This window comes from Dipodomys merriami, unplaced genomic scaffold (genome assembly GCF_024711535.1).
Source record: "Dipodomys merriami isolate MVZ:Mamm:240054 unplaced genomic scaffold, mDipMer1.0.p SCAF_90, whole genome shotgun sequence".
In the NCBI taxonomy this organism is placed as follows: domain Eukaryota; kingdom Metazoa; phylum Chordata; class Mammalia; order Rodentia; family Heteromyidae; genus Dipodomys; species Dipodomys merriami.
In genome coordinates this window covers 3179259-3203553 of record NW_027206513.1, presented here as the reverse complement: position 1 = coordinate 3203553, position 24295 = coordinate 3179259, and the positions used below count along the sequence as shown (strand labels likewise).

Genomic DNA, 24295 nt, shown 5'->3' with positions numbered 1-24295 from the left:
TAATTCTGATTTGGGTATTTTCCCCTTCCTCCTCCATCACATATTTTAGAAATTTGATAAGCTTCTGCTGTTCTTCCCTTTGTTTAAGACTACATGTTTATAATTATATAGACCAAACATTAAATAAATGAACAAAGTTAATACTCCTGGCATCTTTGCAAACATTAAAATTTCCAAGTTTATAATTTTTCATTAGTCTGGCTACTACTAGGTTAAATGAACATTTAAAAATGCAAAGCTAAACTATTTCCTGTGAATTTCCCCATGACGCACTTGTGGCCACACCTTCTTGACAGAGACATAAAAGGCAAAGAAGCTTGACTCAGGCTGTCTCCAAGCAGAGGGAGTCATAGCATTAACACTTGAGTCGGCAAAGGTACAGTCCTTATCACAACTCTGGCTTTGAAAATACCTTTTGCTTTGCCTTTTTGCTTTCTTCTCTCAAACTACCTTCTTTAAACCTATAACCTCTTCCTTTTTTTCTTTTCTTGTCCGTCTCTGATGTGGTATATGATTGGAAGCAGTCATATTTCAGGTTATGACTCCCTTGCCTTACAAATTGGGAACTGGGGTAGCCAAACTGGATTCCTGTGAGGGCATCCATGGGCACAGCCATATCCTCTGGAGGCACTCCCTACCACACAAAACTACTAGGAGAAATCTGAACACTTCCAACTCTCTCTGATCTCTGTGTGGTTTTATTGATGGACTGTCTACCATGTACATTGGGCATAAGAAACATCAAGAGAAATAAAACATTCTGAAAGAAGTATGTGAAGTACTAGAGATACATAAAAAAAGAATGCAAGTGAGGAAGAGAAGAACAGGAAAACCAGTCATTTGTGGGTTAAGTTAGTCAATGAAAAATTTCAAGAAGCACAAAGTAAAGGTGGCTGTCCTACCAAGTACTTGTTTGAAGGGGGCCAACCTGGTAGCTACTGTTATTCTCTGTTGCAGAAGTCAAGATGGCAAAAGTCCCAGACCTATTTGAAGACCTGAAGAATTGTTACAGGTAAGGCATCTATCTCTTATGATTTAATAAGGGATTCAAGGCTCATTCTAGACTAGGAGTGATTGATCTAAGGTATGGCTGACAAATGCTATAATAATGCATACTGGCTCTGAAATCAGAGCAGATTCAGAAAAGACTCAAGAAAACTAAGTATTCAGTGTTAAATTGAGTTGCCAGGAGATATATATATTATAGAAGAACCATTTTTGAGGTGTGTTGAACCCTACCTGAGTGTTACTATTGACTTAGACACTGTCTCCATCGATTTCCTATGGTTAACTAGAATAATTAAGTTTTATTAGACTGCCTAAGGGAGAACCTATTAGGAAAACAGGATTCCAGTCAAGGAGGATGAAATGGCTCCATAGCAATTAGGCTGTACATAATCAAACCTCATTCAGATACAGTAGAATGATAAATGTGTGAAGTTGAAATTAAACAATATTTTAAATTAACACAATACTTCCATAACCTCCCTACATCGTTAATACCTCTATTGTTACCAGGATATTTTTCCAAATGTAAATTATTATATACACTTTAGTAAATAGATGGGAAAAAATGTATAACAGGATTTATGTGTTATTTCAAAGTATTTTTTTCTCTTAAGCAATTTAACTCTTTTCTCTGTAGTTCAATTAAAGCTATTCAAGTTGTTAGCCAAGCCAGTTTTTATAAGTAGAGAATAAAAATATACAAGGCTCATTTTAATAATTATTAATTTCAAATTAGTAAAGTATGAATTACTATATATTTTTTAATTTATAAAAGTTTTTAATTTATAAAAATCTTTAATTTACAAAGATCATGAGTGTGTGTTTCCAGAGCTACTATGGTCATTAAAATATAATGTTTGATGACTATTATGAGATAAAAAAACACAACTACATTCTGATTGTTTTTCTGACAGTGAAGGTGAAGAATACAGTTCTGCTGTTGACTATGTCTCTCTGAATCAGGTAAGCAAATGCCTGCCTGTATTATGGGTCTGCTTTCTATACATGAAGTTCCTTCACCAAAGGAACACAATAATGAATGAAATCTTTAGATACTTTTTCCTCTCACTAGAGATCCAGAGACCCACATTTCTTGATTATCAATGAAACAACTTGCCTCTTCATACTAGTAGTTAAGGGCATTCTTCACATTCATCTATTCTAGGACAGAGCAGAACTGTTCGGAAACTCTGAGGAATCTTTGTGTCAGGTTGCTTCATAGTATTAGTTAGGTCATCCTGAGACAACTCCTATACCAGAAATCTGTCTCTTAACATGATGTATTTTAGTCTGATAACAGCACCAGAGGTTAAAGGTAATTCTCCAAATCTAACAGCTCATAAGCTGAAGAAGAAGCAGACAAATTGAAAGTCAGAAATTTGCAGGTACTCACGAACCTGTTATTTTATGTCTGTAGCTTTAAAAGTAATTTCCAAACAGGCACCAGTAGCTTATTCCTGTAATCCTAGCTACTTGGGAGGCTGAGATCTGAGGGTCACAATTCAAAGCCAACCTGAGCAGTAAAGTCCATGAGACTCTTATCTCCAATTAACCACCAAAAAACTAGAATTGGAACTGTGGTTCCAGTGGTAGAGTGCTAGCCTTGGATATAAAAGCTCAGAAACTGTGCCCAAGCCCTGAGTTCAAGTACCAGAACAAGCACTTTAAAAAAGAAAAAAGCTATTCCCAGAAGAATCCTAGGCAGGATAGGATACAAGACCATCACAGATAACAACTCCTACAGGTGCTCCAATCCTTTATATTAGATGGTATAGTATTTTCAGGTAACCTGCACACATCCTGTAGTATACCTTTAATCATCTCTAGATTACTCATGATACTAGAAATGATATAAATGCCATGGAAATAGTTGTACTGTATTCTACACATGTTCAATACAGACACAACATAGTTTTTCCAACTATTTTCAGTCTGAGGTTGATTGAACTAAAGGGTACACAGCACTTGGATACAGAAGAAAAATTGCATTGCTAAAGTATTTTGAAGACTATCCAGTAGATAGATTTTGACACCTATTGAGATGAAACTTGTGGAAAGCTACCATTTACTAAGATCATTTGTTAACCTATTGCATTACCATATCTAAAGATAATTTTGAAGATGAATGAAAAGTCTTCCTAAGAAATCACGTTTTCAAAGTTATCCAGTAAAGTTAGGAAGGAAGGGAAAAAAGAAAGACATAATTACCCAAGACAAAAATGACGATCCTTCTCAATGTCTGTTAGCTACAGCTAACATAGAATGAATCTTGATTCATTCTATGACCATAGATAAGTCTCTCAGTTTCTATCCTCCCTCTTCACAGAAATCCTTTTATGAAGCAACGTATCAACCACTTAATGAGAATTGCATGGATAAACTTATGTCTCAGAGCACCTCTGAAACCTCTAAGACATCCAAGCTTACTCTCAATGATGGCTTGGTAGTGGTAGCAAAATCGAGCAATGGGAAGATTCTAAAGAAGAGATTGCTGAGTTTAAATCAAACCCTCACTGATGATGACCTGGAGGCAATTAACAATGATGAAAAAGAAGGTAAGGGATCAAGCACTACAAAATCCCTGTTTTCCACACACCTGTCCTGTGGTTTGAACTCAGGGCCTGGTTGCTGTCCCTGAGCTTTCTTACTCAAGGCTAGCACTCTTATCACTTGAGCTACAGCTCCACTTCTGGCTTTTTTTTTTTTTTTTTTTTTGGGTGTTTAACTGACGGCAAGAGTCTCACAGACTTTCCTGCCGAGTTTCAAACCATGATCTTCAGATCTCAGCTTCCTGAATAACTAAGATTACAGGCACTCTGCTCAGTTATTTTCCAGTTTTGAGTAAATGGATACAATAGAGTTTAAGGGAAATAAAATCAGCATCAGAATTCAAGAGGACAAGTAGGCATTAGTTTGGTAACTACAACAAAGAAACATAATTTTTGTTCTGCAAGGGGAAGAGATAAGCAGAGGCTTGAATCTAGAATGCTTGCTCATAGACTCATTTCTCCGCCACATTGTTACAGACTAGACTTTTTTTTTTCTTTTTTTATTGTGAAAATACTGTACAGAGGGGTTACAATTACATGGGCAAGAAAATGAGTACATTTCTTATCAAGCATTGTAGCCTCTTCCTTTGTTTCCTTTTCCCATCCCTTCCCATCCTCCCCCCTTCCCCCACAATCAGTCCTACCTGAGGGCCCACACCAAAGTTGTAAAGTTCATTTTCGACATAAAGTGTTACAGTCTAGACTTCTAACCTTCCAGCAAAAAGTTGTTCTAGTCTGTTAGTAGGTGGCCTTCATGTAAACCTCTTTAGTCATATTAATCTATCTGTTTGTCACTATTCTCTACTAAAAATGTAGCTAATCAGAATCCCTATCTCACTGAATTGTTATAAAGATTAAATAAATCAATACTTCCAAACTTCTAGACAAGAACTAATGGCTGTAGACAGTAATTATCCAAGAATTCTTAGCTCTTATTATTCCTAATGCCTTTATCAATACAACCAACACTATTTATTATTGGTTGTACTGTATTGCTAAACAATGAAACAATCTTAGATTCTCATTTTTATATATGAGGAAACAAAGCTCACTGAGATAAGTAACTACCTTGGGGAAACTCACAAATCTAACTCAGCTTGATCTAACTATGAAAACTCTGGTTTTTTTCTATACCTTTACTGCACACCACATAACAACCCTTTTAAGATAGCGCCTAACAAAGCACACATCTAGAGATTTTAAGAGAGAACATAAAAGTAGTCATTTGCTATGTAGAATTTATACCAGTACTATGGTATGTTCTCCCTTGGTCTTTTCTGACATTAAGCACACATATGCACACACACACACACACACACACACACACACACACACACACACACAGGCTTAACAGTATTAAGAATATAATATATACAATATCATACCCAGCTTTTTTCACTCAGCAATATACTGAGAACATTTGTTAGAGCTGTTTTCAACATTATAAGAAATACCATAGGAAGTGGCATTGTGGCCCAAGTGGTAGAGCACTCACCTTGAACTGAAGAGCTTGGAGATAGCACCCAGGCTCAGAGTTCAAGCCCCACTACCAACAAAAAAAAGAAATATCACAATAAGTATCTTTATTAATATCTTCATTTTTATAAATTTTAATTTTGAAAATACTGTATAGAGGGGTTACAGTTACATGAGCAAGGTAATGAGTACATTTCTTATCACGGATTGTTGCCTCTTTCTTTGTTTTTCCCTTACCATCCCTTTGATGTCTTCATTTCTGATTTCTGTTGCTGTTTATTTCCTTAGAATAGTAAGTGAAGATAATATTCAGTTTCAAGGATTTCTGAAGCACTGATACATACCATTTTCCAGAAAGATGGTAGATAATACCCTCAATACATATATATACTACATATGTAATTACATATATATACTACATATGTAATATTTATCAAAAATATCTTATATACTATGTAATATTTTATGCATTAAAATATATTATGTATTTATATAGTTCTTATATAGCATATAACATATGTTATAATAATTATAAATTGTGATATATAAGCTATATAGAATACTTTTATATTTTAGTGACAAATAATTTTTAACATATTCATTTTTATCTTAGTACATTCATTTGAAAATATAGATGGAGAATATTCATAGTATTCCTAGTCACTTAGAAACTTTCAAAAAACCAAAAATAAGAAACTTGGGGCTGGGAAGTTGGCTCAGTGGTAGAGTGCTTGCCTTGCATGCATGAGGCCCTGGGTTCGATTTCTCAGCACCACATAAGCAGAAAAAGCTGGAAGTGGTTCTGTGGCTCAAGAGGTAGAGTGCTAACCTTGAGCTAAAGAGGTGAGGGACAGCACCCAGGCCCAGAGTTCAGGCCCCAAGACCAACAAAAAAAAGAAAGAAAGAAAGAAAGAAAGAAAGAAAGAAAGAAAGAAAGAAAGAAAGAAAGAAAGAAAGAAAGAAAGAAAGAAAGAAAGAAAGAAAAGAAGGAAAAAAAATAAGAAACTTGTACAAATGATCTCTTTTTCCATGCATTTTTATTGTTATCTATTTCCTGAGGGATTGGTTTTTAAAAGAAGCAAATAAATCCCTTTCAGAGCTACTTCCTACTTGTATTAACACATGTATATTATCTGTTTATACCTAGACATTAACCTGAATTCGTTGTAATTCTTTCAGAAATCATTAGGCCCAGATCAGCACCTCATATCTTCGAAAGCAATGTAAAGTACAAATATATGAAGACTGCTAAACAAGAGTTTGTCCTGAATGATGCCATCAATCAAAGTATAATCCGAGACACATCGGGTCAATATCTCAGGGCTGCTTCAGTCAATAATTTAGATTATGAAGGTAAATGGCCAACATATCATATTCACTTACTTTTATTTAGTTATTTATTTCAATCTTTCTTCTTTAAAAGCATAAATTTCCAGAAGCCATTGAGTAGTTATCACTCTCTAATAGAAAACCTGGTAACCAAACATATAACTAATGTCAAACTAGAACTTCAGTTATCTTTGATAACATGGTGGTAGGACAAAACAGCCAATTAACTACAATTCTATGTGAAGAAAGTTAGTGTTGAAAAATTTTTGTCATGCAAATCCAATTTTCATGGACAGGCCTATTTTAGCTGTAGGACATGTCATTCAGTACATAAAATGATTTTCAAAGATCCAAAGAGACAACTGTGCAATAAACAAAGCAGGATGCTGTTTTAGGTGCACTTCAGTTAGCATGCTTTTCACTCTACAATATAAATTATTTTATATTCCATTTTCCTACCTATTATTTCACCTGATTTTCCCATATGTTGATGAGTTTTAGGTGCGTGTGCACGCATGCACGCACACACACACATACACACACAGAAACTTTTTCTTTATTTTCTTTTGGTGCTAGGAAACCAAACTCAGGACCTTGTCCATGCTAAGCAAGCACTCTATCACTGAGCCACATCCCAGTTCCTGTATTTACCATTTTGAATGGAAGTAGAGTATTCAACAGTGTTTCTATGTTGGTGCTATGTGTTTGATATAAATAGTTCTGCTATAGACACTGTTTCATTTACAAATGTGAATATTTAATATATAGTATATATAATTGTTTTCTTCTATTGGATTGCATCTTTAGATTATATCCTCAAGTGAAATTTCTAGATCAATAAGCATAAATAATTTTATAGCCCTTATTAAGCATTTTTCTCTCAGGGAAATTGAATTATTTTGCATGTGCATATGACTCTTTCTAAATGTCTTTAAGTTATTACAAACTTACAAACTAATAAATATCAGGTCATATCCTACTGTTACTATAATAAATTCAACAAATATTTATTCATTCCCTAAGCATCCTGTTAACATAGAAAATACTAAAAATATTAACTAAGTATTTACCTGTCTAGATAATATAACAATCATTGTGAAGAATGCATCGATGTCCAAAATTCTATTCCTCTATTTTTATTTTAACCACAGTTCCATATAGGCAAACATACTCTCTGTACAAACAGTTGATTTTTATTCCAATACAATGTATTTTTTTTTTTGGCCCTTCTCTTTGACAGTGAAATTTGACATGGGTGCCTACTTACCAAAAACAGAAGTTTCTAAATTTCCTGTGACTCTAAGAATCTCAAAAACTCGATTGTTTGTGACTGCTCAAGATGAAGACCAGCCTGTGTTGCTAAAGGTCAGTTGTCTTCTGGCTCTAACTGAACCTCATTTATATCTGATTGCTGTAAACAATTCAATACGCAGATACCCCTAACAGAGTGACATAGTCCTCTTCCCTTCCTACAAAAGCCCCATCTGCCCATCTTACCTACCCCTGTCTGACCTATCCATAAAGGTTATCCTAGGAAGAATCAATTAGAAAAGATAATAGAGGTAACAGAAGAAAATAAATAAATTGACTTCTTACTTCTCTTTCCTTCCCCTGCCTGACCCTATAAAATTAACCTCCATCCCAAGGCATCCATTTATTTTGTTTGATTGGGTTTTTTGTTTATTCTTAAAGTACCACTAAGTAATTGTAAAAAGGTTTTCAATTCAATATGGCAGTTTGTAAGTACAGTGCATCTTGACCAATGTCACTTACATCCATTGTTCTATAGATCTTTACTTATTTCTGCTATCTGACCTACATGATAGTAAGCATTGTGATAGTGGGGATTGCTCCCCCCCCCTCTTTATTTCTTATTTAAGAAATTTAATCCAGCTGAGATAAAAGGATTAAGTATCTGCCAATGTGCATAAGGCAAAAGCTGTGAGTCAAGACGAAAATGCTGGCCCTTTTCACTAATGCTACCATTATATCTCATCCCAAGCCCAACGTCTCTCCCTAACTCTCAAACATACAGAGACACACTAATATTCTCGCTCTCTCACACATTCACCCACTGATATTTTCATTATTGTTAAAAGGTAACTATATATGTGCATAATCTAATAGCTCCTATACCCTAATTAAAATTTATTGGATGTATGTGTTTGTCAAAATGAATCAAGTAAAATGAAAGTGTTATCTACAGAGTAGTGCAGTAGCTTAATTCACGAATTCATTCAACAAGTATTTACTGAGACCCTTTATTTTTTAAGCATAGTGCCAGCAGCTCTGGAGACATTATGAATCAAAGCCCCCAACCTTATGGAGTTTTGCCCTCTGGGGCCATAGACAATAGACAAGACAATTGACAAAAAGTGTAAAAGAAAGTGAACAGGGTATTAAAAAAGATAAAAGTTACCAAGTAATATTTAGATGGAGTGGCAAAAACAGAGCTCCCTGAATAATGAGAGTTACTGACAGAGGAATCAGTGAGGTTGAACTTCCTAAACAAAGGACTCTAATTGTACCCATCCTCTAGAGTTTCATGAGCTCAAAAGCTAGCTGCAAAGATCTGTACTCTTTCTAGAGAACAACTCTTAGAGTTGGGCATTGTGAGGAGAAAAGATAAGCAAGCCTTGTAGAGCTTGCATTGGGAAGTCTTGCGAGTTCATGAAGAGCTGTTAAAAGATTTCAGACAATGTCCTAGCCTTACTTACATTTCTTAAAGGGAGAATCAAATGGAAAAAAGATAATAGAGAAAGCGTAGAGCCAACTGGGAAAGTTCTGACTATAGTCATGACAGAAAGTTAAGGAAAACAGGGAAGGGCAGTAGGGTAAAGAAAACCCTCTTCGTATCTTGGAACTAGAACCAACAAAAAGAGGAGAAAGTCTAGGCAAAACCGAGGAGAGGAAAACATTTGAGGAATAAAATTCTTATTGGCATTGATATAGAAAAGAATACATTTTTCAAATTACCAAAGAAGCATCTCAACACAGAAGGTGAAATGTATTTTTCCATGAAAACATTTTTAAATTCTATTCATATTCACAGGAAGAGTATGGTCTAAAGGGATTCTATTCTAAATGTTTAGCTACTGATATATCTGGGAAGTTTTGTGTTTTGGTGTGTGTGTGTGTATATATGTATACACACATGTGTATATACATGCTTAACCTTCAAGATATGACTTAAATATAGAACTAAATGTCATCTAAAAACTAAATTGTTTTCCCAAAGGTATAATTTATATGCTTAGTTACATGTCAAAATGCTTAGAGGTTTTAGAGTGCTCAGATGCCATACATATCAAAGGTAAAACAACGTTACAGCTCCCAGTAAGATATTAGTGTCACTGGCAATTGATGCCATACATATCAAAGGTAAAACAACGTTACAGCTCCCAGTAAGATATTAGTGTCACTGGCAATCTTTGTGATTAAGTAACATTTCTAACCCAATAAATCAACTCTTACGCATCTAATATGCATGTAATAGATGCCCGATGAATGAATGAAATGACCATCACAACAGAGTCATAGGCTTAACATGCTTTATCTCATGAAGGGCAAATGCCTAGAGATTTTGTTTCAGTTCTTTTTCCAACATCTTCTTTTCCCATAACAGAAATTTGGTTCTCTTTGTCATAGGAGATGCCTGAAACACCAAAAACCATCACAGAGAATGAGAGCAACCTCCTCTTCTTTTGGGAAAATCAGGGAACTAAGAACTACTTCACGTCAGCTGCCCATCCAGAGTTATTTATTGCCACAAATGAAGAAAGTCTGGTGCACATGGCAAAAGGGCTACCCTCCATCACAGACTTTCAGATATCATAAAGCCAGCCTTAGCTCTCAAGTCCTCTCACTTGTGAAGTGTTGACCATCTGTATGTACCATGTACATGAAGAAGTCAAATTCATTACTCTTAGTCATTGGCTGAGCATGTGCTGAGCCTTTGTAATTCCAGATGAATGTTTACCCTCTTTGTAAGAGAACAAGGCCTAATAGAACCAACACTAACATATAATGTTGTTTGTTATTTAAAGAACACCCTATACTTTGTATGGTACCAATAATTATAATTATTATTTTTCAAAGCATTCTCACAGTTTAGTTCTACTGTGGCAACCAAAAGGACTCTACCCTTATTACACATGAGTTGTCTAAGGTGTAAGGAAACTAAAAAATATGATAACTGTTGGAAAGAGAGGCCATAATTTCATTCAACTGTGCACTTTTGCTTCTAAATTACTAATAGGCTCTTAATCAAATAAGTTAACTTTCCTATACCTCAATTTTCAAAAGAAACAGATAATAACCATTTATAGTTCCTGCCTTAATCATTTTTTTATGCCAGTGAGGTAATTTTGGTAAAAATACCTCTTGAAACTGAGCCTCAAGATGATATACTATGGAATGTTATTTTTAAATATTTATATATGTGTGTATTTATAAATATATTTAAGATAATTATCATGTTATTATATTTATGGAAGCTCCTTGCATCCTCTAAGGGTTTCCAAACATTCTCAATGGCAAAGTTTTCCAGGTTTGAGTGAATTGGATATACTTATACCAAGACACTATAGGCCAGATCATGCTTTTCCTATAACAATCAGACTATATTCCAATACTTGAAATCTTTTACATTGTGATAATTTTATTTGTGTTAGTTACTTTCTTTCACTCTTCTGCCTCTAAGTTTGCTGTAGCATTCTTAAGTCATTCAACTTGAACTGCAGTTAATTCAAACTACCTAAAATGGGAGGAACTAAACCCTAGAAATAATTGAGTCACTGTTTCCTAAACTTTCTTTTCTGTAATGTAAGTGATATTTCTTCTGAGTTCTGAAAGTTGTGATCAAATCATAGTGTTACATTATTATCAATAATGATGACAAATATACTATTGGCAATCATAATTGGATAAAATTTGCAACAAATCTGATCTGATTGTTATGTATTATCTTGTTTGTTTGGGTTTGGGAGGAGTATTTTTTTTCTTTTCCTTTTCTTTTGTGAATGGGTTATTTTTTGATTTACTGTCATCCTCATTCCCTACCAGCATAATAATTAGGAACAAACAGTAAAAATCCACATAAAACACTAATTGTACTATTAATTTTACTATGCCAAACCAAGATTTCATAGTTTGTCTTTCCCTTTCTGTTAGCTGACATTACTCATAAATGATACTGAAAATGACAATATTCCAAGATTTTGTACATATACACACAAGTGTTCATACATAAACTTACACATACATGGTAACATTGAAAATAGTATTGGAGCTGGGTACCAGTGGCTCAAACCTCTAACCCTAGTTACTCAGGAGGCTGAGATCTGAGAATCATGATTTGAAGCCAACCCAGATAGTAATGTTTATATGACTCTTATCTCTAATTAACCACCCAAAAAAGCCAGAAGTAGAGTTGTGGTTCAAGTGGTAGAGTGATAGCTTTAAGCAAAAAAGCTCAGGGACAGTGCCCAGGCCCTGAGTTTAAGTCCCAGTAGCAGCACAAAAACAAATAATAATAATAATAACCCATTTTGAAAGTATGACTATAAGACATGGTTTGTTGTCAAGAATTAAATATAATATTCAACAGATGGTTAGTTCAGTAAGCCTAGAATGGGATTGCATTCTCTTCTTATTTTGAATACCATGCTTTTGTTCAGGCAGCCTATACATTTGTTTTTCAAACACCAAATGACATTGTTGATTCGTATAATACAGTGTAGGCAAATAAGATCTATGGGTTTCCAACCTAAATTCAAAACTTTATCCTATTGAATTTAATCTTTTTAATTTGTCCCCAAATCTTCTAGATTATTCTGATTCTCTTGTCTAGTAACTAGACTGCCTATACCATATACTAAATCTCCTGGTAAGACATCATATAATGTAGAGCCTAAAGAATACAGCTTTATGATCTTATTTCATTTAAATGGTTATTATTTGTATCAAAAAAGATTATGATAAGCTATATACTAGAATATTAACAATTCTTATCTCTAAATGATTGAATAATTTATAAGCTTTAGGGTTTTCTGTTCATATATTGTTCTCATTGTCTTGTACTGGTCCTGGGGCTTGAACTCAGGGCCTAAGTGCTGTCCTTGAGATCTTTTGTTTAAGGCTACCACTATACCTACAATTTGAGCCACAGATCTACTTCTAGTTTTTTGGTAGTTAATTGAAGACAAGTATGATTGTCTTTCCTGGTCAGGCTGTCTTTCTACTATGACCCTCATATCTCAGCCTCCACAGTAGCTAGGATTACAGGAATGAGCCACGAGCACCTGGCTCAGTAAATTTTCTTTTTTTAGTAAATGTATGCTTATTTAAGAAAATACCAATTTATAAAACATTTATAATTTAAATTATTAACTTCAATGTATATAATTATACCTCAATTTTAAAAGTCATTTTTAATTTATAGGAAAAAAGAAAGATATCCCTTTTTCATTTCTCTATTCCTATAACCACAATGGTCTTTCTTTGGTACCCTCTCTCAACCCAGAGTATGAGATATTCTATAAGATAAATGTTTTTTTGCCTAAAAGTCTCTATAAGGTAATTTATATTTTTTGTGCATACATTATATGCTTTTCTCTCTCTACCCTTTCCTATCCTCCACTCTTACTGGCCAAGAACATGTTTGCTTCCTCTTTTGAAAAACTTACATCCTACATTTTATAAGAATGCCTGACAGGGCTGGGATGTAGCTCAGTGGCAAAGCGCTTGCCTAGCAAGTGCAACATCCTGGGTTCAATCCCCAGTACCAAAAAAGAAAAGACAAAAAAAATACAGTTAAAAAAAAAAACAAACAAAGAATGCCTGACAAACAATAAAAGATCTTATACAATTTCATGAGCAAAGAGGCTGAATCCCTGGAAGGTATAATTTGAAGGTTCTGAATAAGTATTTCTAGGATGAACCTCTCCTACACGCCCCCACCCCACACACACACAAAGATAACTCCCATGGTTATCACTGGAGGTGGTGATTGGAAGTATACAAGTTTGAGTTAAGCTGGATAAAAAGCTAGTAAGATCCTATAAGAGGTGCTAGAAAGCACTGACCACTTACTTAGGCCCAAGAATTAACTAACAGCAGAAAAAAACGCTTGTCATCCTTGCCTCTACCTTGTGTCTTTGCTCTCTGACATCACTTTGCAATTTCTTTGGTATCTAAGGACAGACTGATCACACTGAAACTACTCATAAGGAATAATACAGCCTTTTATGTCAGACCAACAGTGACGTCTTCACTCCCCTCAAGTACTCAAGTGAGAAAAAATAACAAGTTCTCTGGAACTCCTTCAGAAACAAGGACTGAAATAATGATGAACTAGGCAATACTTTGACCAGAACACTTTAATAATTATACATACCTTTCACCCCTACCCCAATATGTTGTTTATTTAAACATATACTTCATCCCTGTACCACAAAGACAGCTAAAGATAGGTAGTATGTTGTCTCCCCAGGAAAATGTCCTTTCTGTGCTCTTTACAGTGCCTCTTGGCATAAGGGCTGGTTCTGACATGTGAACTACAGAGTTTGGTCCTGGGATCAGCTTCAGAGAGACACATTAAGAAAAAAATCCACTCTCTAGCCATTAGCCATTTTCAATAAGTTGATCCTGAACAAGAAGGAAGTATGAATTGATTCCCAGCAGCTGCTGGAATTACTTTTCTTTTAGGGATTTTTTGTTATTATTATGTCACTTTGGCCAGCATCAGCTGCTTTTAAACCATTATCTTGTGAGGTAGAGGAAAGATCCTGTGAATTCAAAGGACTCTTAGATCTGACTTGAATGTGTTCTCCCTTATCTATGTACCTCAGGCCTTCTTCCTTCTCCTTGTTGTCCAGAGGCTCTTCTGGGCCACTTGGGGTTCTGCTTAACTATTTGGGGTTTTGCCATTTATCTGACAGGAAAACTTGGATCCTCTGTCGCAAGACTTTTTGAGCATTTGGACTCATTTGAAAATTTTATGCTGGCAATTAGCAGGGAAGGAATGATAGAAACAGAGAAACCAGGGTACTTGTGTTGGACTCTGTGGTGATTCACTTAAGAATAAAAGAACATAAGTCTATCTTTCTCCCTATGGAAAATTCTAGTTGAAATTCTAGAATTCTAGTCCAGAAAAGGAAAAAAAGTGGAAAGCAAAAAAATATGGTTCATAAAAAGATATACCCTGAATTTTAATGTACTTGTTTTTGTGTCATTTTTGTGTGTGTGTCATTTTTTTGTATATCTATTAGTTTGTGCCTATGATTGATTGGCTTGATAGAAGCTAAAATCCAAATTTGACAGCAGCAACAGTCCTGTTCAGAGATTGACTCTTATTTCAGTCATCAAGACAAAAGCTAAAAGAGAGCTGAAAGAAAAGCACTAACAGAACTCAATTGGCTCCGGTAATACCTAGAAATAACTAACAAATGTACTTATGGCCACTAAATTGAGTTTTTACAAAATCCTGAGCTCATAAGGGCTTCAATCTAGGTATCTCTAATGCAAACCTTTCCTGTATATGTCTATGTATTTTATATATATATATATATATATGTATGTATGTATGTATGTATATGAAGATCTTTAGGATAATTCTTGTAGAATAAATATAGAAAAGTTATTAATTCTGTTCTTCCCTCCTCCCCCACCCCTAGCAGCTTTCCAAAGTTTTTATGCTATCTAGTTCTAACTACATTGCAGGAACTCCTGGAATTTGGGCCTGGGGTTGTTTGTAATACAAACTAGCACCTGAATCATCCTTTTAATTGTTGGATATAATCCTGGCCTTCTGATGAATGGCTTGACAAAATCAGTTAATATATCTTACCCTTAATGAGAGCCTTGATGAATGTATTTAGTTACAGCAAACACAAGCTTCCCTAAGAGAGGAAGGATCCCATTCTTCAAAATCCCACTCCTGGGCTGTCCCCACATACACAGAAAAGAAAGTCAAGTCAGTTTCAGTTATCAGCAAGAAAAACACAGTTCTGGCAATAGTTGATCAAACAGGAATTGCCTGTTATAAAAGTTTCCTTTTTGATATCTGGAATAATGTGTCTATCTCATTTTATATGTATCTATCATATCTTGAAAGAAAGAAGACAACTTTGAGGAGTGTGCATAGCTCTGATGTGAGCTTTATGCTCTTATTATTAGAAGCTATAAGTCCTCTCTCCTTATTGAAGGATCTCTCACATGCATCCCAGGGGACCACGCAGAGGCAGGCAGGCAGGCACAGGAGAAAGATTATTATAAGGTTTATTCGAGGAGCCATATTTCCTCTAAAGGGGAGCACCATCCAGGTAGCAGGAGGGTCTGAGGGAAGGAAGTGAGGTAGATGGGAGTTCAGGTGGATCTGGGTGGAGAGAGGGAGGGGCCAGCTGTATGGCAGGAACTGCAGCCATGGGAGGAACTCAGGTCTGAGTGGAGCTGAGGACCAAAGGTGAGTATAATACAAGCATTCCCCACTCAGTTGCTTAATAAAAATAGGATGGTGGCTGGGAAGGCGGCTCAGTGGTAGAGCGCTGGCCTTGCATGCATGAGGCCCTGAGTTCGATTCCTCAGTACCACATAAGCAAAAAGAAAAAAGCCGGAAGTGGTGCTGTGGCTCAAGTGGTAGAGCGCTACCCTTGAGCTGAAGAGCTGAGGGACAGCGACCAGGCCCAGAGTTCAGGCCCCATGACTGGACCAAAAAAAAAAAAAAAAATAGGATGTACCAGGCCATGGGGTATGGGTGGAGGTCGTTTCTTCTGGAGTTACTTCTTCCTGTAAAGGGGCAGAGTAGTCAGGGGTCCTGCTTTGTTGCTGGGCCAGGTACTGCCCAGGAAGCATCTGCTTGACAGTGCTTGGTAAAGGTCCTCCTTTTTCTATGACAATATCTAAATGCAAGACACAATTAATAAAAGGCAAAAATTGTTGTTAGTACCCAAGAGAGGAATATGCCATGGAGGGATTGATTTCCAGAAGGGGCTATCAAGGATCTGAAATAGCCTTTTCTCTCTCGGATTGGAGACATAACATGTTACTTGACTCCTGGCATCCTGAAGGAGGTGAAGACTTTTCCTGCTTTAGGATCGCAGTGACCTGAGGAGGGGCTAGCAGGAATATTTAAAAGTATCAGAGCCAACGAGTGTCATAGGTTCTTTTGGCTACTTCTTACTGGCCTAGAGGCATCAAGTGATTCCTGGAGCTGGGGTCTTGTGCTGGGCAAGGCAGGGCAGTGTAAGTGATGTCCGGTTGCCTGTAGGAACAGGATAGCTTTGACTTGTTCCCAGGTGGCATCCTGGGCAGAGGATGTTACCCTGTTGAAAGAGCCTTTTGGAAAGATCAGGCAAAAAGCTGACAAGGTGACAAGGTCAGTTAACATGAATGACATAGGAGAACACACATTGGCCATGGGCCAGAAACATTCCATCTGGAGTATAAGCCCATTGCAGCCCATTACAGGGAAGGAGAAATAACTGGACTCGGGGCAGGAAGGCAGGAAGGGGGTGTCTAGGGTCTTTTGGGCAACTGGGTAGGGGAGAGCATAATGGACTGGTTGGGAGTGCCCCAGTCAGAGATTGCTATAAATAACAAATAGCAGGTAATGAAGGCAAGACTGTAACTTTCTGCCAGTTAGAAGGTAGACAGGTATGACATTAGGTGGGCAAGCAACTATTATTTCTCTTGATCTTCCAGCTCTGGTTAATTTTGAAAAGGTCAGCATAAAGTGACTTCATTTAGGACATCATCTCCTCGTACTCCTCCCCATGATTTTCCATTGTCAGGACTGACTTTGTCCTGGAGGGTGTCTCAGCATCCATTGCTGAGATAGCTTGTCCCACATTTGACTGGGTTTGGACTAGCCACTGTACTTGGGCAATTTTGCTCAAGGCTAGTGCTGTACCACTTAGAGTCACAATGCCACTTTTAGCCTTTGGCTGGATACTTAGAGGTGAGTTTTAAGCCACGCCTCCAGCCTGGCTCTGTGCTGATTAGCTGGAAGATGGAGTTCTAAAGGGACTTTTTGTGCTCAGGATGGCTTTGAACTGTGGCAAAAGGAGTATTTGTCACAAAAACCCTTTTTATTTCCAATTAAAGCAACAAAAAGATCAACAAGATAGAGGTTACCTATAACTTGTTAACAATTGACTAACAATTATTTGTCAGAGTTTTCCAATAAAATCCATTAGATGTTTTTAAACTGTGACTGCTTGGCACTCTAAGTACTGTCCATTGCCTCTGGGCAGCCTGTTTAAAATGGCTTATAGACAACATTTAACCTTTAACAAATGTGCAGGCCTTTTCTTGGGCTAAAGCAGCATAGCCTGTTTAACACTCTGGTTTGTAAAAGCATTTTTTGGCTTTTTGGAGGGACTTGATTTTTAGTGGCCTCAACAATGCCTACCTGTGTAGGCCTTTTGACAGATCTCAATAGAGACATAATTTTAGGTCTCAAACTATTTTTTAGTAAGCCAGCTCAAAAGTCACTGCCAATTAGGACTCAGAGCAGATATAGGGGATTGGGGATTTAAATTATCCCTCACATTTTACAACCTTAGCTTTTACTGCCCACTATCACAGATGACTGGCAAGATCCTACCCAGTTAGACCAACATGGGTGTTAGGCATGTCTACAAACTATCTTTCCATAATCTCCTGGCTCTGATCAATTTTTGGAGGGCTAAGCTCAAGTAACTCAGGATCTGACACCATTTTTGTCATCCAAGCAATTGCTTGTAATTGCCTCTGGATGTTTTAACATTGCTGGGGTCCCTGGAGTGCCTTTTTCCATGCTGGGATAAATGTACCTTTGGCATTTTCGTTGGTCAGTCACAGGTCTTGAACTCAGGGTTTGAGCATTGTCCCTCAGCTCTCCAGGTCAAGCCTAGCACTCTGCCACTTGGAGCTCCAAAGCAACTCAGCTTTTGAGCACTCTGTTGGCAGATTAAAGATGATAATCACACAGGGACCTTTCTCTACCTGGGCTGGCTTTGAACTGCAGTTCTCAGATCGAGTCTTTCCAAACGGCCACTTTTACTCCAAAAGCAACAAAAATAGTCATTGGAGGTAGTTTTATAAACATGGTCTTACCTGGAACTTACTAAGGGCCAAAGTTATATCTGACAAACTTGTCTTCTGTCCTTTACTGTGGGCCTGATGGAAACTGTTACAAAAACCTATAAGGGAAAACTGGAATAGCAAACAATCGTTTTGGTAATTTTAATTTATCTTTTTGAACTTTTAAAGAAACCTTTAGGACAATTTTAACTTATTTTTTGTCTGGGAAGCCAACCATTCCCCACAACTTCCCAAATTTTTACAAAGGGGACACCATTTTTAATCCATTTTTTATTTTTTTATTTTATTTTATTTATTTTGTGTGTTTGTGTGAAAATACTGTACAGAGGGGTTACAATTACATGGGCAAGATAATGAGTACATTTCTTATCAAGCATTGTAGCCTCCTCCTTTGTTTCCTCTTCCCATCCCTTCCCATACTTCCCCCCCCCCCACCTGATCCTCCCGGCCCCAGGGCCTCCCTCTCCCCACCCCTGCACCAAAGTTGTAAAGTTCATTTTCGACATAAAGACTTGTACATCTCATTGTTGCAATGGGTCCACCTGTTTTAATACATTTTTTTAAAGTTACTTTAATTTACATTTAAGTGTGTTATTGAAACACTGGGCTACACCCTTTACCTCTTGGTCCAAGGTTTAAACTGGCCACTTTTTTTCTGCAGTCTGAGTTACCTTTAGGAAATTAGCAGTTTTGGGCTGGGAAGGTGGCTCAGTGGTAGAGTGCTTGCCTTGCATGCATGAGGCCCTGGGTTCAATTCCTCAGCACCACATAAGCAAAAAGAAAAAAGCCGGAAATGGCGCTGTGGCTCAAGAGGTAGAGCGCTAGCCTTGAGCTGAAGAGCTGAGGGACAGCGCCCAGGCCCAGAGTTCAGGCCCCACGACCGGACCCAAAAAAAAAAAAAAAAAAAGGAAATTAGCAGTTTTTCTTAATGTACCAGTAGTGTAACAAGAATCTAGACTTAGCATCTCTTTTTCTTTAGAAATACATCCAATTGTAAAATGGCCTAGAAGTCAACTTATCCTTTGCTTGTACACCCCTTATGGTCCAACTTGTGGGGATTAACATTATTTTTTTACCCCAAATCAGTAGGCTTTTGGTCATGTGTAATGGAACAAGGCTGGTAAGGTCTGAGCAAGGCTGTGGCATCTCCCAGCATGTATGGACTGTGGCACCTCCCACTGGTTACCTGTAAATTTATATATATATATATATATATATATATATATATATATTGGTTAAAGACCTGGTTTACACTGGCTTTTGCAGGCTGGTGCCACTGATTTAGGTAGGTGTGACAACTTTGTTTTGTTTCCTTGGTTACAGTGAGCAAAAATGAATAGTGGCTGTAGACTATTGGAATTCCAGCAGTAAGGTGACATTATTTTGCCCAATATTTTAGAACCATGTGGTCAGTACTAGAATAGGCAACACCAAACAAGGCAAAACTCAAAAACCCCAAAATTTTAACAACAATGTTTAAACATCTTTGCTAACAAAGCACATCAAGTGGTCGGGCCTGTTTCCAGGATCTGTGAAAAGAGGCATCAACTTGTTAGCAAGGCACATTAGAAGAAGTGGATGGAGGAGTAGTAAGCTTGGTAGAAGGGTAAGAGTCAGATAAAGCCAACCCCTTAACCCACCATGTGGTGAACTCAAGATGGCGAATTTTTGAACAAGTCATTTCCCATTCACAGGAGCACTCTGCATCTTGAGTCACTCTGATCCCTTGACCTTAAAGGGAGTTGGTCGGTGCACAGGGGAGAAAATGGAGAATTAAAGCCTTAGCCTTAGTTTACTAGCCATGGTCAGAGGTACCATATTTAACTCTTAGCATAGATGGACATAGGAATGACATAAATCACAGCTAACTTAATTACCAGTTTCATTTACTTTGTAAAGGAAACCATCTTTTCTAACTCCTTTCCCAAGGCTTTTTAAAACTGCCTGTTTTTACTTTGGCTTATAGTCAGGTCACAAAGTTTAAAGCAATTTAGATTAAATCAAAACTTAGTAAGTGTTAGGTTTTTAAAGAAGAGGTGACTGAGGGCTGGGAAGGTGGCTCAGTGGTAGAGCACTTGCCTTGCATGCCTGAGGCCCTGGGTTTGATTCCTCAGTACCACATAAGCAAAAAGAAAAAAGCCGGAAGTGGCACTGTGGCTCAAGTGGGAGAGCACTAGCCTTGAGCTGAAGAGCTGAGGGAGAGTGTCCAGGCCCAGAGTTCAGGCCCCATGACTGGACCCAAAAGAAAAAAAAAAAAAAGAAGAAGAGGTGGCTGAGTAAGAAGTGCACCTCACATGTGGTATTCAGGTAAGGGGTAGGTTTATTCAGTAGGTCTGCTGGGACCAGACCAGGTTGGTACTCCATGCAGCTGGCAAAGAGGGTGTCTGGCCCTGGGCTATGCCTTATCTAAGGTAGGGGCAGGAGGGGGGAGGTGTGGCCAGGTAAAAGGAGGTGGGACCAGGTGGGAGAAAGGTATGTCCACATCAGATCCAGATGTGACCTCAGCAGATGCAGATGTGACCTCTTCCAGGTGTGTCAGTTGCCTAGGTAACACAGGTACTGGGTGGGGTCTGCACGCCATCCAATACTTGGTAACCTTGAAACTATAACCGCTTACATATAGACAAATAGACAGACAGGCAGGCAGACAGACAGACAGACATGTTTGTGCACAGACTATGGAACGCGCTCTGATTTAAAGTTTTTGGAATTTTAGCGGTATTATTTTGCTTAATTATGATGGACTCACATGATCAGTTTAAAATACAAAAATTTGCCAACAAGAAACTTTTAGTAAACAGGAGACAAGACACAGACACATGGCATAGCATAATGGTGCCACTGGTGGTGGGGGGGAGAGTCACAGAATCAAGTTGTATTGGCGTGAAATTGAGTTGGCATGAAACAGCAGCTGAATTACCACAGTAAGATGGCACAAGATTTAACAGAATTTAATCATCTCCATCCTTAACACGAACCAGAAACCTTTTATCTAAAGTTTTTGTTTAAAACAGTGTAATAACTTTTTACACCTTTGGTAATATCCAAATTTGTTGACCTTTTTGGGGGAGTTTAAACTTAAACTCATCCATTTTTTATCTCAGCAAGTATAAACAAGCAATTGCTGGGCTACATTTTTCCAGGGCTTTACCAAGGCATTTAACATAGCTATCAATTGACCTTTGAATACCTTTAGTTGGAAGAAGGAAGAGGTTCCCAGAAGCTAATTTTAGCCCCTAACAGCAAGTGGCAGAGTTAAAGGGGAGGAGGGAGAGAGCGAGAAAGAGAGAGTTTTACCTCCCCGAGCGCTCACAGAGTTTTAACTTCGAGGCCAAATTTGACTCTGATGGGGGCTCAGTAGTCCCCCACAAGGCCCAGGTGGCCTTAATGTAAAGAAATTTAGTTGTGTCCTTTCCATGGTAAAAGTGACCTAGAGCCAAGTGCTCACCACAGAGCATCCTCTGTAGTGCTATCCGGCTCGTAATAGGGAGTGGGGGGAGGGGAGCACCATGAGAAGCATCATCACATTTCCTCCACAGGGGCCCTCCACAGGGGCCCTTGGCCATGGTAGGCTCTAACAGCCAGTTCTGGGTGCTTGGCCAAGATTTCAGTCAGACTGTGGGGGTGGAGTTCGGTTAGCCCACAAAGGCCCAGATAGCCTTACAGAAATACAGAAATCACAAACCCAGAACTCCAGTACCAGTCACTCACCTGAGGGTAAGACTTAATTAGTGGTATTAGGTGGGCAGCAGGGAGAGCACTCAGTCAGGAGAAAGTTACCTTGGTGTCCTCTGGTGACAGGAGTGTAGGACCTCATGACAGGTTCCTGGGCAGCAGGTCGGACCCCCTTGCGAAGTGGAGGAGGAGCAAATCCACCAGGGAGCCTATCCTTGTACAGGCCTCCACAAATGAAGGATCCTTCACATGCATCCCAGGGGACCATGCAAAGGCAGATAGGCAGGCACAAGAGAAAGATTATTATAAGGTTTATTAGAGGAGCCATATTTCCCCCAAAAGGGAACACCATCCAGGTAACAAGAGGGTCTGAGGGAAGGAAGTGAGGTAGATGGGAGCTCAGGTGGATCTAGGTGGAGAGAAGGTGGGGCCAGCTGTATGGCTGGAACTACAGGAATGGGAGGAACTCAGGTCTGAGTGGAGCTGAGGACCAAAGGTGAGCATAATACTAATACTTATAGCCCCAGAAGCAGGGATAATCAACGAGGCAAGCTTTGAGTCAGTATAAGTGGTAGCCTTCTTCCTTTCTTAAAAGTTCAAGGACCCTGAGAAAGATTGTCAATTCAGTCTTTTGGTGTTACTGCTAGAAGAGGATGTGGTTTGATGACATATTATAAAAATCATTACTGTATAGCCAGCATGGAATTTTCATTGATCCATGAAGCTGCTTCCATCCAAGTAGGTTCCCAACCTACATGGTAAAATAACTGGTACATCAGATCTTGCTGGCTAGAAGAGACAACATCAAGAATTTCTATATATTCATGGTACAGAGTTAGAGGTTCAGGTCCTATGGGAAGCTTTTGCGTGAGTCTAATTTTGTTTGAAAGGATGGCCTGATATATGCCTAGCCTTCTGGTAGTTAACCCGATATCTGTTTTTCTGCCCCAGCAAGATTAAGAGTTGATGGAGGCACATGCATAGTAATAGGTTGGCCAAGTCTGCATTAGTTTCCTTCACTAAATCACACATGAGTAACTGTTAAGGAGGCCATCCCTTGTCTGTGTGGTCCAGTTGCTTTGAGAAATAGTCTACAGCTTGTGGAACTTCACCCAACATTTCAATAAGAACTTCTAAGGAAGAACTCTTTGCACTTATGCACATGTAGCTTTTTTTCTCCCCCAAGCACTGGGCTTGAACTCAGGGCCTCATGTTCTTAGTTCTTCCATTCTAAACTGACACTCTACCACTTGAACCACGGCTCTGCATCTAGCTTTTTGCTGGTTAATTACAGATAAGAGTGTTTAGATTTCTATGCCCAGGCTGGCTTCAAACCAAGATCCTTAGATATCAGCCTCCTAAGTAGCTAGAAGAATAGGTGTGACCCATTATCACCCAGCTTACATACAGCATAAATGTTGTTTTTTGTTTTTGTTTGTACCAGTACTAGGGCTTAAACTCAGGGCCTAGGCACTGTCCCTTAGATTTTGTTCAAGCTTTTTTTGCTCTACCACTTGAATCAAAGCTCCACTTTTAGCTTTTTGTTGATTAATAGGAGATTATAGTCTCATGGACTATCTTTGTTGGCTGGTTTTGGAACTCATATCTCAGTCTCTTGTATAGCTAGGATTACAGGCATGAGCCACCAGCACCCAATCTTAAGTATTTTGTTGTCATTGCTATTGCTGCTGTTGTTATTGTTGTTGTGACTTTTATGTAGTCCCAAAGCAAGAACACTAATTTGCCCTTGGGAGTTTTAAAAGCAGTCTCATATCCCATTGACAAACTATAGGCTCAAGATCTTTCTAATTAAAACCTCCTGTAGCACCTTTATTATTTGTCCCAGATTAAGTGTCTGTATCCACAGTAGCCTACCATCTCCAGGAACCCTCACAACTCTTTTTAGATTCTAAGGATTGGAATATAAGCCTTTTTCTGTGGACCTCAGGTAAACAACTTGTTCCTTGAAAATTTGTACTTTAGAGGAAGACAGCATATATGTACATTCAACAAGTGATAGGAATTCGATCAGTGTTTCCTAAGCAAAGCTCTTAAGTCTTACTGGCCATCAACAAATTATCTATATATTGCAGCTAGATTCTCTGATTATTTCAACTTTCTTATATCTTCCAGCCAATATCTCCCCAAAGAATAGAGGTGAATTTTTGTTTTGT

The 24295-nt window shown here is 38.0% G+C and overlaps 1 protein-coding gene across 2 annotated transcripts; it reads left to right on the top strand.

The window, feature by feature from the left end:
- Positions 1 to 311: 311 nt before the first annotated feature.
- On the top strand, positions 312 to 11325 carry Il1a (interleukin 1 alpha). 2 transcript variants are annotated; one of them, XM_070013345.1, is made up of 7 exons: positions 312 to 376; positions 958 to 1012; positions 1923 to 1971; positions 3335 to 3563; positions 6213 to 6386; positions 7603 to 7727; positions 10011 to 11325. In XM_070013345.1, exons 2-7 carry the CDS (start codon positions 966 to 968, stop codon positions 10197 to 10199), a joined length of 813 nt encoding a protein of 270 aa, XP_069869446.1. In that variant the 5' UTR covers positions 312 to 376; positions 958 to 965; the 3' UTR covers positions 10200 to 11325. The 2 variants fall into 2 exon arrangements, with proteins under 2 accessions (XP_069869446.1, XP_069869447.1); XM_070013346.1 differs by lacking the exon at positions 312 to 376 and having other exon boundaries at positions 1928 to 1971.
- The last annotated feature ends 12970 nt before the right edge of the window (positions 11326 to 24295 follow it).

Excerpts from the sequence above, each read along its gene's own strand:
- Il1a (XM_070013345.1), top strand. The coding sequence starts at position 966 with ATGGCAAAAGTCCCAGACCTATTTGAAGACCTGAAGAATTGTTACAG. Across the intron at positions 1,013-1,922 it reads GACCTGAAGAATTGTTACAG|TGAAGGTGAAGAATACAGTT; the intron begins GTAAGGCATCTA and ends TTTTTCTGACAG. Across the intron at positions 1,972-3,334 it reads ACTATGTCTCTCTGAATCAG|AAATCCTTTTATGAAGCAAC; the intron begins GTAAGCAAATGC and ends CCCTCTTCACAG.